The sequence below is a fragment of the Salvia miltiorrhiza genome, chromosome 4, assembly GCF_028751815.1.
Source record: "Salvia miltiorrhiza cultivar Shanhuang (shh) chromosome 4, IMPLAD_Smil_shh, whole genome shotgun sequence".
Lineage (NCBI taxonomy): Eukaryota > Viridiplantae > Streptophyta > Magnoliopsida > Lamiales > Lamiaceae > Salvia > Salvia miltiorrhiza.
In genome coordinates, this window is record NC_080390.1 from 22,430,442 (window position 1) to 22,448,238 (window position 17,797).

General features: G+C 43.9%; 1 protein-coding gene across 1 annotated transcript; it reads left to right on the top strand.

Moving 5' to 3' along the window:
• The first annotated feature begins 6,470 nt into the window (after positions 1-6,470).
• On the top strand, positions 6,471-7,295 carry LOC131023158 (uncharacterized). The gene has a single exon (XM_057952703.1). The coding sequence runs from the start codon at positions 6,471-6,473 to the stop codon at positions 7,293-7,295; it is 825 nt and encodes a 274-aa protein (XP_057808686.1).
• Positions 7,296-17,797: the final 10,502 nt, after the last annotated feature.

Genomic DNA, 17,797 nt, shown 5'->3' on the forward strand with positions numbered 1-17,797 from the left:
AAATTATCATACGTCGGCTGCGCAGATAAGCTTCTTGGCTGCGCGAGTAAACTTCTTGGCTGTTCACTTGCACGGGAAGGCATGTCGGCTGTGCGGGTAAGCATCTTGGCTGCGTGGCTGAGCGGGAATGCATCTTGGCTGCGCGGCTGTGCGGGAAGGCATTTTGGCTGCGCGGGTAAGCTTCTTGTGCAATAATTCTTCATTCCATCTTCTTAGTTGGATTTCTTACTCTTTATCGAAGATACTGCGCTGGTAAATTCTATAATAATAATAATAGTAATTATGCAAAATATCTTTGTATTGTTAAGCACAACGCTGATGAGTATTTTAGCCCTCATCAGCTACTCCCCCCTAGTCTGGTTGAATGGTGTCTTCTTTGTGTGGTTGCATGGTGTAGAGTCAGCGCTGTGCTGCTCTCCCGAGTCAACTAAGCATACATGATTCCCTGCAACTCATTAGATAAGAACTATCAATTTCTGCAAAATAATAGAGACAAAGTATTTCAGTGCTGCAAATGAGCTAAGATAAAAAGATAGTAGTAATTTTTTCTTTTGGTTCTTTGAATATCATCAAAGATGACCGGCTTTCGTTCATTTGGACGCATAAGAAGACCAATACATAGCTGTGATCATCTGTGCTTATATGCTCCATGCTGAATACAACTTCGAAGATCTGTGCTGAAAATAACTTAGATAGTTTGTGTTGAAGATGACCCAAACAATCTGCACCGATTAAGATAACTGAGATAGCTACACAGGCTGAGATAACTGAGATAGCTGCGCAGGCTGAGATAAACTGAGATAGCTGCACTGACTGAGATAATTGAGATAGCTGCGCAGGCTGACATAACTGAGATAGCTGCGCAGGCTGAGATAACTGAGATAGCTGCGCAGGCTGAGATAACTGAGATAGCTGCACTATCAACTTACTTTCATAGGATATTAACCTAATTGCGCCGTATCACTTATACTCTATTTTTCTCATAATGGTGTTGCTCCTCTTGAAACCATGATGTTACTTCCTTTGGAATAATGACATTTCTCCCTTTGGAAAAATGGTGTTACTCCATTTGGAACAATGGTATTACTCCCCCCGCAACGCGGCTAAGTTGCCACTTAAGGCATTTCCCTCCGCTATGTAGCTAAGTTACCACTTAAGGAATTTCCCTCCGCTACGCAGCTAAGTTTCCACTTAAGGCATTTCTCTCTGCAACGCGACTGTGCTGCCATTTAAGGCTCAAATATCTGCATCTACAACTGAGTTGCCATTAAGGCTCAAATATCTGCAACACAGCTAATAATTCTGCAGTGTAGTTGACAATTCTGGAATACAACTAATAACTCTACATCGTGGCTTAATAACTCTGGAGCACAACTATCAATTCTGCAGTGCAACTTAATAATTTCTGGAGCGCAGCTAGTAACTCTACAGCGCAACTAATAATTTCTGGAGCGCAACTTAGGAAATTCTGCAGCACACAGCGCAACTTTAGTAATTCTGCAGAATAGCTTAATATTTATTCGATAATCATCTTCAACTAAGAAATTTTATGTTTTGTGACTTGTCTTCGATTCTGCTGTTCTTTCAATTGTCATCCCTGCTCTGAATTTTTTTCAAATAAATGCAAATAAAGGTATATACCCTACTCCCTCCCCTAGTGACATATGCATGATCAAACTAAACATGTTATGTCTGTGTATTTCTTTGTGAAAATTATGCTAGAGCTGATTGATTAAAAACTATGAATATATGAACATATCAAAGTTGAGAAACCTGATAAGTATTTTTTTGGATTTTTAAGTAAATTGCCAATGTCCCCATATAATAATTATGACTATGTAAAAATCTGATCAAAGAGAAAATGTAAGTCAGCGTTGTCTTTTAAAATTTAGAAAGAAACAAGCAGCGATGTTCTTAAAATGTCGAGATAACTCCCCTTTTTTTTGGAGACGAAATTAATAAGATGTTGAGTAATTCAAACAAACGAATCTAGGCTAAGGTAGTCACTAAGACTGAACCATATGTACCGCCTATCAAAGCCATACCAATAAACTATAATCCAACGTTAATCACAACCACTAAACAAAATGTCAATGAACAAACACAAGAGCAAAAATTCAAAGCCAATCCCCTGCAAATAAGGTGCTCATTTATTTCTAGTGCTGCTCCCAGAAAAGGAGGATATCAGCGCTGCCCTTAACCATAAAGAGACCCCATAATCCTTAGAAACGAGTGTAATACTAGAGCAGATGCTGACTGCGCTGTTAATCGTATTAAACTACTTCTCACTCTAGTGCGTCCCTCACCTTGAATACTTGTCAGTTATATTAGCTACGCTGAATCTTCTTTGCGAACCTGCGCTGCCATATTATGTATCTTCGTGAACCTGCGCTGCCCATCACTCAAAGCAGCTGCGTTGCTGATGAGCCCATTTTTCGTGCTCTTTTTGTGTCTATTTTTAGGTTTAGATCGAGTCTTTTTGCATGTTTTTTGTATGTGCTTGTGCCTGGGAGGGCATGTTTTGGGCACAGGAAGTGTGCAGGAGGCATAAGGAGGAAACCGGCTCCATTCCACGAAAGAGGCAAGTACCCAACTGCAAGCAAGGGCACAGACCATTCTGTGCCCACATCGAGTACCGTACGGGATCGGGTCGTGTTTGGGCAGGAGGCCTGGAAGAAGCCACATGAGCAGAAACCAAGGGATTGAAGGCAAAGGAAAGGAGGCCAAGAGAGAAGTTGAAGTTGGGCACAACTGGAGTGAATAGGCACAGGCGGGAGAATCTACCCCTCGGGTCCAGAAAAGGAAGGAAATCCACTTACCTTCCACAGCCGAGATTCATTGCCATACCGGAGGCTATGCAGATCCTAGGGCACACCATGGAAGGAATGAACCAACCATGCAAACCCTAGCCCAGCCGCCGCCTGTTCTGGACCAAGCCCTAGCCCATGCTTTCTCTATAAATATGGATGCACCTGCTAGAGGAAAGAGTTCGGCGAATTCGGAAGTTAGGCAACATCAAGCTTCTCGGAGAGCTCCGGCAGTGTACTGTTCCAGGCCGACCCCCTACGCGGCCACTTTCCTTTAATAATTTTCCCTAATTTTTGTTCATGTGTTGAGTGACTGTGAGGCAGATACATGGTCACAGGCCACATTACTTTTCTATTTTATGTTTCGTTCGTTTATGACCGGAGTTGGTGCCGGCAAGTACTTTGTTTGAATTACGTCTAGACAATTTCCAATTCAAGTATGTTTTTCTTTACTTACCTTGCTTTTATTTTTACGTTTATGAGTAGCTAAGTTCTTTAGCCCGGTATGGGCTAGTTAAGGTTGATGTGCGATAATCATAATTCGTGAGGTCGAAACGAGCACAGGAGTTGTGCAGTCACATTCCCGAAGCATTTGGCCTGATGCCAATACAACTTGGGGAAACCTGGAGTTTCAAGCGGACGGTGATGCTCTGGGCATAACCAAGTTACAAGCAACAAGTGGAACCATTAATGGAGAAATTCGGTTTTACATAGTGCGACAAATGTGGGAAAGGTGATCGTATGTCTTCTTACATGCTTATGGGTCATTTGGGTCCGTCAGCCACATTGAGGGCACGAATGAGGATGGGGTAGGCTGCGCACGTGACGAGTAAGAAAAGGGGCCCAGCCTATTGACTACTATCCATAACCAAAGATGTCACAGCCCAAAACCATTTATTTCCTTATTTTCACACTAAATATTTATTTATAGTCATGATTTTCCGCGTGCATTTTCATTGAAAATTAAATTGGATTTGGGTGTCACAAGGTGGTATCAGAGCAGGTCTACTTTCCTGTAGACTCTGCAAAATAAATTTTTTCTTAAAATATTTTTAAGTCATTTGTGAAAAAGCCATTCGACCACTACGCGCTCCGTCTTCAAGGTAAATGTATTTTCAATGGGATGAGTATAAATTGTTACGTTGAAAGTATGTTGAAATTTGCTGCAATGATTGAAGTATTATCAGAAAGTACAAGTTCAAGTTCAGTATTCATGTTATTATGTTGAAGATTATTGCAGCTATGAAATGTTAAATTTCGAGGACGAAATTTTTTTAAGTGGGTAGATTTGTCACAACCCAAAACCATTTATTTCCTTATTTTCACACTAAATATTTTTTTATAGTCATGATTTTCCGCGTGCGTTTTCATTGAAAATTAAATTGGATTTGGGTGTCACAAAAGATGCGACCGCATAATGAAAATCCTTGAACCTATGACCGAAAGAATTATCCCATATCACATCAAGACTATGCCCACACCGGGTTTCTTTTATTACTGACTGTTTTCTTATGTTTTCTATTTCAACATTTACATATTGCCCATAGATAGATTTCAATTCTGTTTTGGCCACAGGTTGGCAAGTGGACACTTTTGCCCAGAGACGGGCAACCAAATATAAAGCTTGTGACACGAGTACTGTGATACACCGATTCCCTGTGGATTCGACCCTATTATTTACCGTTAATACTAACCTTAATTGGAGGGCATAGGAAAATATAAATATCATTTACCCAAAGCCTCACGACGGGCTTCGGCAAATTGGCGTTGTTGCCGGGGAATCGGCGATCTAGTATTTTAGTACTCATTTATGTTTTAATTTTGCCCTTGTATGTTTGTACCTAACCTTGCAGGTGAGAATGGAGATTTGTGGTTTGATCCTGAGATCGAGGCGAACGCAAGGCGCAGACTACGTGAGTTGTGTGGTAGAGGCAGGGGACAAAGAGGGCAGCTCGTGCCCTATTTAGACCAAGGCAAGTCGAGATGGCAGAAGCAAATGGAGGTGGAGATGCACCGGAGCAGACTTTGAGGGAAATGATGTTCCCTAACAACATTAGCCTGAGGCCGTTGGGCATAACTTTGCCCACAATCACTTACAATTGGGAGTTACGACACTCCTTCATACAGATTCTGCCCAAATTCAGCGATATGCCCGGAGAGGACCCTCAGGCACAGTCAGAGCTACTGGAAACAAGGCAGAGTACATCCATCTTGTCTCGTTCCCATTCTCCCTACAGGATGGTGCGAGGGAGTGGTTGTACACTTTGCCCACAGGGAGCGTTACTTCATGGAAAATGATGCAGCAAAAGTTCTTAGTAAGTACTTTCCCGCCTCAAGGATCCAGAATACGAGAAAGAGGATAAGCACAATACAAATGGGCATAGGGGAGACGCTCTATGACTACTGGGGCAGATTCAAACAATTACTGACAAAATGCCTACATCATCAGATATCTGACCAGGACCTCGTCCAATATTTCGTGAATAGGATGAGACCAAACGAGAGGCTATTGGTCAATGGAGTGTGTGGATGATCGATACTCAACAAGTTGCCTAGTGAAGCCTTCAAGCTTTTTGCAGAGATGGCGAAGGAATTCCGAGAAGATGGAGCGGTTGTGCCCAGAAACACAACTACGCCCCAGAACCAGAATAACTCAAAGGTGGACAAGTTATGTGATGCAGTGAAACAAATGGTGGAAATGATGAAGCCCACAATCAAGAAGCCCGTCAAGGCCTGTCAGTTATGCACTGACCCTAACCACATGACGGACCAGTGCCCTACCCTATTTGAAGAAGAGCAAGTTAATGCCTTTGGGCATAACAACAACAACAATGGAGGGAATTATGGGTAGAAGCAACGCTATGACCAAAATGGTCAAAGATACCACCAGCCATGGAGAAACCACGAGAACCTAAGGTATGGGGGTAATCACTACATTACCCCTAACCAGCCACAGAACCAACCTCCGGTTCAGCAACAGAACCAGGGCAAAGCTCCTATGATGGAAGCCATATTCGAATGTATGCAAGAAACTCAGAAGAGTGTGGCCAAGATCCTACAAGATAATGAGAAGTTCAAGCTTGAGACCATATCAGCCATATATAATTTGAACACTCAAATGGCCCACATGCAACAAAACTTTGCCCAAATGAATGCCAACAAGAACAACGGAGAGTTGCCCCACAGATCGTGGTACCTAACAACAAGGCACAGGTGAATGCAGTCAACCTGAGGAATGGCAAGACTTTGCCTGAAGTAGTGCATGTGCCTGAAGAAGAGTCTGTGACCACAGACGCTGAAGAGATGGTGGATGAGGAGATAGAGGCAAAGAAACCAACCCAATCTACCCCAGAACTGAAAAAGAAGGAAGATGTGCCCAAAGCCGAAGAAAAATCTAAGGTGGTCATCAAATCCCCCTTCCCAGGCAGACTGGCCAAGAACCGTGAGGCAGAGGAGATGATCAACCTTGTCAAGATGTTCCAAAAGGTGGAGGTCAATATCCCCTTACTCACAGCATTGCGCACTATGCCCAAATGTGCCAAATTTCTTAAAGAAATCTGTACCAAGAAGGTTATGTACACGGATGATACGAAGTTCCATGTGGGAGAGCAGGTGTCGGCTGTACTCAAAAGGGATATACCCATAAAGTGCTAAGATCCTGGAATGTTCTACATACCATGCATCATTGGAGATACACGGATCGACCAAGCTATGCTGGACTTGGGCGTGTCGATCAATGTCATGCCTTTGACCATATACCAGGAGCTGAAGATAGGACCACTCAAACCCACCCGAGTGGTGATCCAATTGGCGGACAGGTTAAGTGTGTACCCTGAGGGCATAGTGGAGGACGTTCTTGTTAAGGTCCGGGACCTTATTTTTCCAGCCGACTTCTATGTGCTCAACATGGGAGGTTCCAAGCCAAAGCCGGCAGTAATGCGTCTGGGCAGACCATTCCTCAAGACGGCTCAAACCCAAATTGATTGTGCAACCGAGAAGCTAACGTGCCAATTCGATGGAGAAACTGTGACTTTCAACTTGTTCAAGGCAACCAAGCACCCAACTGACATTGAGAGTGTAGAGTTCGTTGATATCATGGATCGAGTGGTGGACCATGTTGTGCCCTCTGTATACAGAAATGGAGAATATGACCTGAAGAACGAGATGGAAATAATGGAAGCTATGATCGGAGACTTGGAGCAAGGGGAGGTAGAGCAAATGCAACTTCAAGACCATCAACCCTTGGAGGTCACACCTTTAGGGGAGGACGATAGATTGCTACCGTCCCTGGTCAGAGCCCCCAAGCTTGAGTTAAAACCGCTCCCCAACCACTTGAAGTACATCTACCTGGGAGAAAATCAAACCTTGCCGTGTGATCATAAGTTCAGAGCTGAGCCTAGAGCAGGAGGACAGAGTCCAGCAGGTCATATGGAAGTACAAGAAGGCCATAGGATGGACTTTGACCGATATCAAGGGCATAAGCCCTAATGTATGCCAACATCACATCTTATTGGAAGACGATGCCATGCTGGTTAGAGACCCACAGAGGAAGCTCAATCCGGTGATGAAGGATGTGGTAAAAAAGGAGATACTTAAGCTATTGGAGTTGGGGATCATCTACCCCATATCGGACAGCCGTTGGGTGAGCCCAATACATGTGGTGCCAAAGAAGTCCGGAATCCAAGTCATAGAGAATGAAAGCAGGAGTTGGTCGCAACCAGGCTGCAAACCGGGTGGCGGGTGTGCATTGATTATCGCAAACTCAATAAGGTAACCCGCAAGGACCACTTTCCTTTACCTTTCATCGATCAAATGTTGGAAAGATTGGCTGGAAATAAGTTCTTTTATTTCCTCGATGGATATTTTGGCTATATGCAAATATGGGTCGCATTGGAGGACCAGGATAAGACCACCTTCACGTGCCCCTTTGGCACCTTTGCCTACAGGAGGATGCCCTTTGGGCTATGCAATGCCCCGAACATATTTCAACGTTGCATGATGAGTATCTTCTCTGATCTTTTGGAGAGTTGCATCGAGGTGTTCATGGACGACATCACAGTCTATGGCAAGGATTTTGATTCATGCATTGGCAACCTCGAAGTGGTATTAAAGCATTGTGTGGAGAAAAGCCTTGTGCTCAACTATGAAAAATGTCATTTCATGGTGAAGGAGGACATAGTCTTGGGACATGTCATATCAGAGCGCGGAATCGAGGTGGACAAGGCAAAGGTTGATATCATTGCCAAATTACCACCCCCTACATCAGTCAAACAGTTAACAGGATTCCTTGGCCACACGGGTTTCTATCGAAGATTCGTCAAAGACTTTGCCAAGATCGCTCAGCCTATGACCAGATTATTGTAGAACGATGTGCCCTGGAACTTCAGCCCAAAATGTCATGAGGCTTTCCAGACCCTGAAGAGGCATCTAACCACAGCACCAATCATCCGATCACCAGAATAGGGAATGCCTTTGAGCTTATGTGTGATGCAAGCAGATATGCCATTGGAGCTGTGTTGGGGAAGATGATTGGAAAAGAAAGATTTGTGATATACTATGCCTCAAACACTCATAATGCTGCTCAAAGCAACTACTCCACAACCGAGAAGGAGCTTCTGGCCATAGTCTTTGCTTTAGAGAAATTTCGGTCATATCTGTTCGGAAGCAAGACTGTGGTGTACACAGACCACTCAGCCTTGAAATACTTGATGGCGAAGAAAGAGTCAAAGCCAAGGCTGATTCGATGGATCCTTTTACTGCAGGAATTTGACATCGAGATCAAGGACAAGAGTGGTGCCCAAAACCAAGTGGCAGATAATCTATCCCACATCCTACTGGAGGAAGATGGTGTGCCCATAAACGATGTTTTTCCAGATGAAGAGCTATGCAACATGGGGAAGACTATGACCAGAGAGCCATGGTATGCAGACATAGTCAACTATATGGTCACAGGATCACTGCCTATGGGCACAACTCCATATCAGAATAACAGGATCAAAGCCGACAGCAAATCCTTCATATGGGATGACCCTTACTTATGGAAGATGTGCTCAGATAAAGTCATCCGAAGGTGTGTGAGCGAGTTTGAACAAGAAAGTATAATGCAACATTGCCATGCCAAGGAGTGTGGCGGACACTTTGGGCACAGAAGAACAACAAGGAAGATACTGGACTGTGGGTTCTATTGGCCCACAATTTTTAAAGATTCTTTTGAGATGTGCCAAAGGTGTGAGGAATGTCAAAGAGAGGGTAATACTACCTGGAGGAACGAGATGCCTATGGTCCCTATCCTGCCGGGGGAAGTGTTCGACATATGGGGCATGGACTTCATGTCTCCTTTGCCCAATTCGAAGAGAAATCTATACATTCTTCCAGCAGTAGATTATGTGTCCAAATGGGTGGAGGCAAAGGCAACCAAGACTAATGATTCAAAGGTGGTGTCAAGTTTCTTGAGGTCCCACATATTCAGTCGCTACGGTGTGCCCAGAGAAATCATAAGCGATCAAGGCACACATTTCTTCAATGCCACAGTCGAAGCTCTATTTAAGAAATATAGAGTTCAACACAGAGTGTCCCCAGCCTATCACTGTCACACCCCAATTCTTGAAACAATAACTATAACTGGGGCACGACTCATCATTTAAAATGAACAAGGGAAAAACCTTGTGAAATTCGAATAAAAGGGATAACAATCGGGCTTAGCCCCTTTTGAAGAAGAAAGACATGTATTCAAGTGATACGAATCAATCAACAAGCATAATAACTTCAGGATCACAAGTTTAGTGTCATGCTTCAGATAACCAACATTTAGAATGAAATACTTATGAAATAATAGTCTCGACTCAACAAAATATATTGTTTAGAGTCACAACATAAAGGTCTTAAGTTAAGGAAACAAAAGACATATATTGACTAGTTCTACAGCGGAAGTCAAAACACGGAGTTGAACCCTAGCCTCAGCTCGCCCCGTCAGCACCAGTCGTTAACCTGAAAAACATTTGAAGATATTTGGGCTAAGTACTAATGTACTTAGCGGTCTGCAACTTTTGAAACATTTCATAATCTGAAGGGCAGTTTATCCAATCATACTTGACATGACTTAGAAGGTTTTTAAAGTGAAAGAACTTCTAAGCATGTTAAAACATTTCATTATATGTATATGCTTAATTTACGCGCAGTTGTCACACTCATTTCTGTTACTCGCTATGATCCCGGACCTTTTAGCCACCGATGGATCCATTTCTCCCATTTACTTGAACTGAGGGCGTAACCCAGACAAGTTTACTTTTGACCTCGGGACGTTACCCAGGCAGGCCCTTACATTACATGCTTCGGAACACATCCAGCAAGCACCCTTATAACGCCTCTTAGTTTGTGCTCGAATGGAGATCAACCCACCGAGTCAGCTAACGGTGTACACAATTCTGAAATAACGTGTTAGGCTATAAGAGAACCTCAATTGATTCGTTGTGGCGAGCATTAAACAGAGCAGAGTGCACATAAATATTTTATTGGATAAATAGTTTATATTTCACGAACATTTAAGCTCAATAGCTAAATCATACATTTGGAAAAAATAAGCCCACCTGTTTAGGCAAAGCCTGTCGTTTAACTTATCTCTGAATCGGAATAGCAGTGTTAATCCTCCTGACGTTCAAAGCCTACAAGAAATCTATTCTTAACAGGTCTTTTAAATCTAAACTCAAGTCATGGTAAAGTGCTTAACATTCTATGATTCACTTAGCCGGGTTTTCAAAATTTAATGAATAAATAAATAAAAACAATTCTCTTGAGTTAAGAACACCAACAATATTCTTACTCGACTTTCTTTTGTAATTGGAGTTTTAAATAACCAATTAAATCATGATGCAATGCATGACTCATTTCATACTTAAGCATAATAGTGTTTACTTAAAAGCACAAGCCCAAAATATAAAAACATAGGCAGCCCACTGCCGCCTCTGCCCCCTTTCGCTGCTCTGTTCTACTATACTCTACTCTGCTCTGCTTCAACCAGCTCTGGTCTTTAGCTCTGCTAGTCAGCTCTGCTTTTCAACTCTGCTAGTCAACTCTGCTAGTCAGCTCTACTGGTCAGCTCTGCACTTCAGCTCTGCCGGTCAGCTCTTCCGGTCAGCTCTACACTTCAGCTCTGCCGGTCACCTCTGCACTTCAGCTCTTCCGATCAACTCTGCACTTCAGCTCTGCGCTTCAGCTCTTCCTGTCAGCTCTGCTCTGCTCTCATCTCCCTGCTCTGTTCTTCCAAATTCAGTAACACCTCACGACTCTCTCTTTCTCAACCCACCAGTACAACTCACGCCGATCACCTCCTTGGCAACGGCGAAGAGCCGTCACCTCCCTCTATTTTCGGCAACTGCAGCAAGCCACGGCCGCTACCCGCAACTCTCATCCAAATCTCGATTGATCCACCCACACAGCTAACACTCCACAAAAATCTACCTTTCTTCATTTTCCTTTAACACCGACAAGTTCTAAAGTAAGCATATAAACAAGACTCTACCTTTATCTATTCTTTCAAAAGTTATGCAGCAAAAATATACATACACACAGATACATGAACATGATTTTAGATTCTTGAACGAAAAGTGAAGTAAAGAAGCAGGGGAGTTAAAGGTGAAACCTTGGCTTGAATTTGCTGGGCTGCTGTGTGAATCGAGAATGAGCTATGGTTGCTGCGTTTGAAGCTCAGTCCGGGTGGAAACGAGAGAGATGAAGTGAGTGAATTGAGAGAGAATGATTTGGGCGCAGCAGCGGAGGAGATATTAGAGAAGAGAGGGAATAGTGAGGCGGTTGTGGTGGAGAAAAATATCTTGAATCAAAGATGGGTTGGGCTTTGTCAAGATGGGTTGGGCTCCCATTTTTATTACTCAAATGTAATTAAAACATAAGGCCCAAAAAGAAATTAAATCTCAACACACATGCTTGAATGCTTAATTAAATAAATATGCAATGCATATAAATTTAATAACTAAATTTACAAATGCTTTTGTAAATTATTTTGTTGGAATTAAAATAAATTCTTTTTTTAATCCGGCGTGAATCATCTTAATTCTAAGTTCGAAATTATTCTAAACTTAGCTTGAGGAAACGGGGTATTACAATCACCCACAGGCTAATGGTTTGGCCGAGTTGTCTAACAGAATTATCAAATCCATTTTGAGGAAGGCTGTGGGACCAACTGGAAAAGGATGGAGTACCAGGCTAGATGATGCCCTGTGGGCATATCGAACAGCTTACAAAACCCCATTTGGGATATCCCCATATCGGATGGTTTTTGGAAAGATGTGCCATTTACCCGTTGAACTAGAGCACAAAGCCTTCTGGGCTGTGAGCAAAATGAATATGGATTGGGACGAAGCCGGGAAGAATAGAAAGCTCAGCAGTCAAGAACTTGAGGAGATCCGACTGGAGGCTTATGAGAGTGCCGCATTCTACAAGAAAAAATTGAAGCTTGCCCATGACAAAATCATCAAGGCAAAGAGCTTCAATACTGGGCAATTGGTACTCCTATACCAAAGCCGATTCAAGCTGGCCGCAGGGAAGCTCAAAACAAAGTGGACTGGCCTATATGAAGTGTGTGCCCAATTTCCAAATGGAGCTGTGGAAATCAAAGAACCAAATATCGGAAAAACTTTCAAGGTCAACGGTCACAGACTCAAGGCGTACTATGGGCAAAGCTTGAAGATCCCAGGTCTTAGCCTAAGGGACCTTGATGATGATTCAAACTGAGGAAGGACTACGTCGTGCCCACGACGTTAACTAAGGCACTGATCGGGAAGCAACCCGATGTCTGGTTCGTTTTAAGTTTTATTTCTTTCCTTTTCATGTTTTATTTTTCCTTTTTGTTCTGTTTGACCGCCCCTATGAGGCTCGTTGCTTGTGGGGGCATGTTTCTCTTGCTTTGCTTGTGTGCAGGTTGTGAGATGCCTAGGAGGGCACATGAGGCGGAAGGCCTCAAATGCAGAAAGGCACAAGTAACGGCCGGGGGAGGAAAAGGTCAAGAATTCAAACCTCTGACACCTTTATCACCCCACGTCAGCCTAACCCTAGCCTACATACACCTTCCCATCATTTCTTCTCTCCTAAACGAAAAATAACCTGCTCTTACCACTTCCCCACTATCACATCACCCCGAAATTCTAACCGCCGGCCACAATCATTACAATTTCATTACCTCCGAACAAAACCCTCACTTCTTTCGAAAAGATGGCCAAAACCAGAAAAGCCTCAGCCTCAGCTTCAAACATTCAAGCCGCCACCACCACCAAACCCAAACCTACGAAAACCAAAAAGCCAAAAACCTCTGAAACTAAAACCATGTCCGCCACTGATCGGAGCCCTTCTCCGGTAGATACCGACCCCCTTGAGCAATTGGGGTCGGATGTCGAAGCCCCCAACCTTTTGGGAGAGACCGCGAACCCTCTGCCGTCAGTCGATGCAGCAAATGCAAAGGAGCAGATGGAGACGATGGATGTGATAGCCGAGGCGTTGATACAACTGGCGGGTCAAAATAGGGCTTCTACCTCTGTGGAGCCCTCTCCTGTGAAGAGGAGTAAGCGCGAACCATCCGACGCGGGGTCTTCACCCTTGATGGAAAAAGAGAAGGCGATGGCAATACTTTCCACCGCCCAGTCACAGGAGGACTAGCAGGATTCCGACAATGGGGTGGAGGACGACGAGTTGACGGTTTTGAGGAGCATTCCAGGGTCCCGACGACCCCTTACGCGAAACCAAAAAGGGAAGTCCCCCATGGTGCACGCGTTGAAACACGCGAAGGAGATTCGGAAGAAAGTTGTGGTAATGCCCAAGACGGTGGACATGGGAGCTTTGGAGGCGCTCAGACTTAAGGATGAGGTGATAGCCAAATTTGAAGCAATTGGATGGAGACCCTTCCTAGATTGGAAGGGCATTGTGTACGGGGATTTGGTGAAGAAGTTCTACTCCACTCTGAAAATTGAGGTGAGCAACCATGAGGGGCCGGTGAATGTGGAGTTTACCATTTTGCAGGAGAATTTTACGGCAACCATGGGCGACATCAACCGCATCATGGGATTGGTGGATGAGAGGAAGCTGATGTCCTCTGAGTATAGGTTTGCGCTGAAGGTTGTGCCCACAGAATATAATGATCAAGTGGCATGGGCACAACTGGGCACATGAGGGAAGTTTACGGCCCAAACCTGCAAGGGAACTCAGCTGAGGTCACATGCCCTCCGCGTGTGTCACAGGATCCTGGCCTTCAACATTTTCGGGAAGAAGGATAGCAGCAATGCCTTAGGACAACTGGAGTTGTTCATCCTGTGGGCAATGGAGAACAAAAGGCGCCTCAACTTTGCCTCTGTCGTGTTCACCCACATGAGGAACGTCTTAGCAAACAAAAAGCAACGCCTGTCTGTGGGGCACTTTCCCACCAAGTTCATGGCTATGATGAAGCTGGCGGAGAACGGTTTGACTATGCCCAAGATGCCAGAGGAGTTCCTTGGCATGCCCTCCTATCAGAAGATGTTCAACCTCCAGCCAGATGAAGAAGGGAGGCTGCGCATGTACGACCCACCTGAGACGAAGCCACCTATGCCCCCTGCCCATCAGAGGACCCTACAGCATGGTGGAGGAAGCACCCACATGAGTGCCACACCAGAACCTCACGACCCTGATAATGCGAGGTTCCGAGAGCTTGTGTTGGAGGTGTTGTTCGAGATGCAAGACATGATGCGCGCCAGGTACTTTGGCGCACCCTAAAGCTTTGCCCTCCCTTTTTGTTTTGTTTTTGTGTTTTTGTCTTGTTTTTGTTTTGTGTGTTTGCATGTGTGTTGGTTGTTCTCCTTCCCTTCTTTGGCTTGCCACTTTGCCTAAGGCAAAGTGTGTGAGTGGGAAGGGAGATTGTCCTTTGTTGCTTTTCTGTTTTTGCTTTTGTTTTTGTTGTGTCTGTGCATTTCTCTTCACACCCTTTGCCCAAAGTAAGTGTGTGAGTGGGAAGGCACCCTTCTGTAAAAATGGGATGTCCACGGTTTGGGACCCCCATACTCAGGCACTTGGCTTTGTCCAAAGTGTGTGAGTGTGGGGGCCTCTACGCTATCCCATTTTTTTAGTTCGTTTGTTTTTCGAGTCGGACCAAGCATGATTTGTACTTGTGATTTGGGCATGATGATGATGTGCTGTATATGTGGGTATGACATGCCTATGCCTAGTGATAGCAAGTATGATAGATTTAATTATGTTGGGCACATACCCTGTGAGGATTTGAGCTTTTATGCTATATGTGTTCATCCAAGCATGCTTTTCTTTTCTGTGTGATTTTGGTTCTCTGTACTTGAGTGGAACTAGAACTTGCTTGTCTTCTCGCCGAGGCCTCATTGAGTAGTTTTAAGATCTTAGATGACTTAGGCGTTTCTTTCACTTATCCCTGTACCTAGAATGTAAAATCTACAAACTATCCCTAGTCAGCCCCCTTTGAGCTTGATCGTTTCTTTGAATTATCACTTTAAAATTTGCCCATATGAATTGTCAAATGAATTAGGGCAGATAAGAAGTCAAAGGAAGAGAAAGTAGTAGAAATATGATGTGAGAGAGGCTGTGCCTATGGCCACAGATTACATGTGCCCTTATAAGTGAAAAGAAAAGAAAAATAATGGACTAAAAAAAATGAAAAAAAAAATATATATATGTTAAGTCCAAAAGTTGTATGTGCTTAGGCCCGTGAGAAGTGGGCATAATTAGATGCAAAAAGGGAAGGGTAGACGTGCCCTAAACTGAATTCATTTGACTGAGCCCAGAGCCAAATATTTCCTACGTATGCTTAAAAGCCACATTACAACCTAATAAAGACATAATGATGAGAGCATATTACCGATATTTTTTAGAGGTGGAGGTTTGAGAAGACAAGCAAGCCTATGGTGAACGCTTAGGGCAGAGAACACGAGCGATACACTGAGCCGTATACACAGAATGATGAACGGATTGGTGAGGAACCCCTCTGTGCCCAACCATGTTTCCTGACTTGCTTGAGGGCAGAATCTGTCTTTATCTCACATGCTTACATGTTTAATTCTTTACCCAGTTGCTTGTGCTTTGATTGCTTTGGTCCCTTTGGTGTCTTTCTTTCTTTTTCCTTCTTTCTCTTGTTTGGGTAAGTCACATTTACACGCTTGAGGACAATGCGTGCTTAAAGTGTGTGTGTGACAAGCCCATTTTTCGTGCTCTTTTTGTGTCTGTTTTTAGGTTTAGATCAAGTCTTTTTGCATGTTTTTTGTGTGCTTGTGCCTGGGAGGGCATGTTTTGGGCACAGGAAGTGTGCATGAGGCATAAGGAAGAAACCGACTCCATTTTGCGAAAGAGGTAAGTACAACTGGAGTGAATAGGCATAAGCAGGAGAATCTGCCCCTCGGGTCCAGAAAAGGAAGGAAATCCACTTACCTTCCACAGCTGAGATTCATTGTCATACCAGAGGCTATGCAAATCCTAGGGCACACCATGGAAGGAAAGAACCAACCATACAAACCCTAGCCTAGCTGCCGCCTGTTCTGGACCAAGCCCTAGCCCATGCCTTCTCTATAAATATGGATGCACTTGCCAGAGGAAAGAGTTCGGCGAATTTAGAAGTTAGGCAACATCAAGGTTCTCAGAGAGCTCCGGCGGTGTACTGTTCCAGGCCGACCCCCTACGCGGCCACTTTCCTTTAATAATTTTCCCTAGTTTTTGTTCATGTGTTGAGTGACTGTGAGACAGATACACAACCACAGGCCACTTTACTTTTCTGTTTTATGTTTCGTTCGTCTATGACCGGAGTTGGTGCCGGCAAGTACTTTGTTTGAATTACTCCTAGACAATTTCCAATTCAAGTATATTTTTCTTTACTTACCTTGCTTTTATTTTTACGTTTATGAGTAGCTAAGTTCCTTAGCCCGGTATGGGCTAGTTAAGGTTGATGTGCGATAATCATAATTCGTGAGGTTGAAACGGGCACAGGAGTTGTGCAGTCACATTCCCGAAGCATTTGGCCTTATGCCAATACAACTTGGGGAAACCTGGAGTTTCAAGCAGACGGTGATGCTTTGGATATAACCAAGTTACAAGCAACAAGTGGAACCATTAATGGAGAAATCCGATTCAACATAGTGCACGGATGAGGATGGGGTAGGTTGTGCACGTGATGAGTAAAAAAAGGGGCCCAGCCTATTGACTACTATCCATAACCAAAGATGCGACCGCACAATGAAAATCCTTGAACCTATGACCGAAAGAATTATCCCATATCACACCAAGACTATGCCCACACCGGGTTTCTTTTATTACTGGTTGTTTTCTTGTGTTTTCTATTTCAGCATTTACATATTACCCATAGATAGATTTCAATTCTGTTTTGGCCATAGGTTGGCAAGTGACACTTTTGCCCAGAGACGGGCAACAAAATATAAAGCTTATGACACGAGTAATGTGATACACCGATTCCCTGTGGGTTCAACCCTATTACTTGCCATTAATACTAACCTTAATTGCAGGGCATAGGAAAATACAAATATCATTTGTCCGAAGTCTCACGACGGGCTTCGGCAGCTGCCCTTTGGTGTATCTTCGAACCTGCGCTTCTTTTCACTCAAAGTAGCTATGTTGCCCTTTATATGTATCTTTGAACCTGCGCTACCCATTTAGTCTCCTTTGTGAACCTGCGCTGCCCTCAAAATTGGGTGGTAGCAGAGTTTCCTGCAAGTAAATGTTGAAACACCCCTCTTGTGTGTTCTCGTGATCCTGCGCTGCCCTCTAAGACTACCATACTGCGCTGCCCTCGAGGACTACCGCCCTCGTCGGCGGTAATGGATGTCAAATTCCCATTCTCTGATGTTTCTATTCCCTGACCCTTCACAATTCAATCAATTGAAATAGCCAAGTCCCTAGGACCAGCGAAGATCACTTGTTACAATTAGTGTTGAATCTCTTCCTCCCCCACAGATCACAATACAAATGAATCTTTTTCCCAC

Bases quoted from the DNA above. Each gene is read 5' to 3' on its own strand.
- LOC131023158 (XM_057952703.1), top strand. From the start codon at position 6,471: ATGTTCTACATACCATGCATCATTGGAGATACACGGATCGACCAAGCT.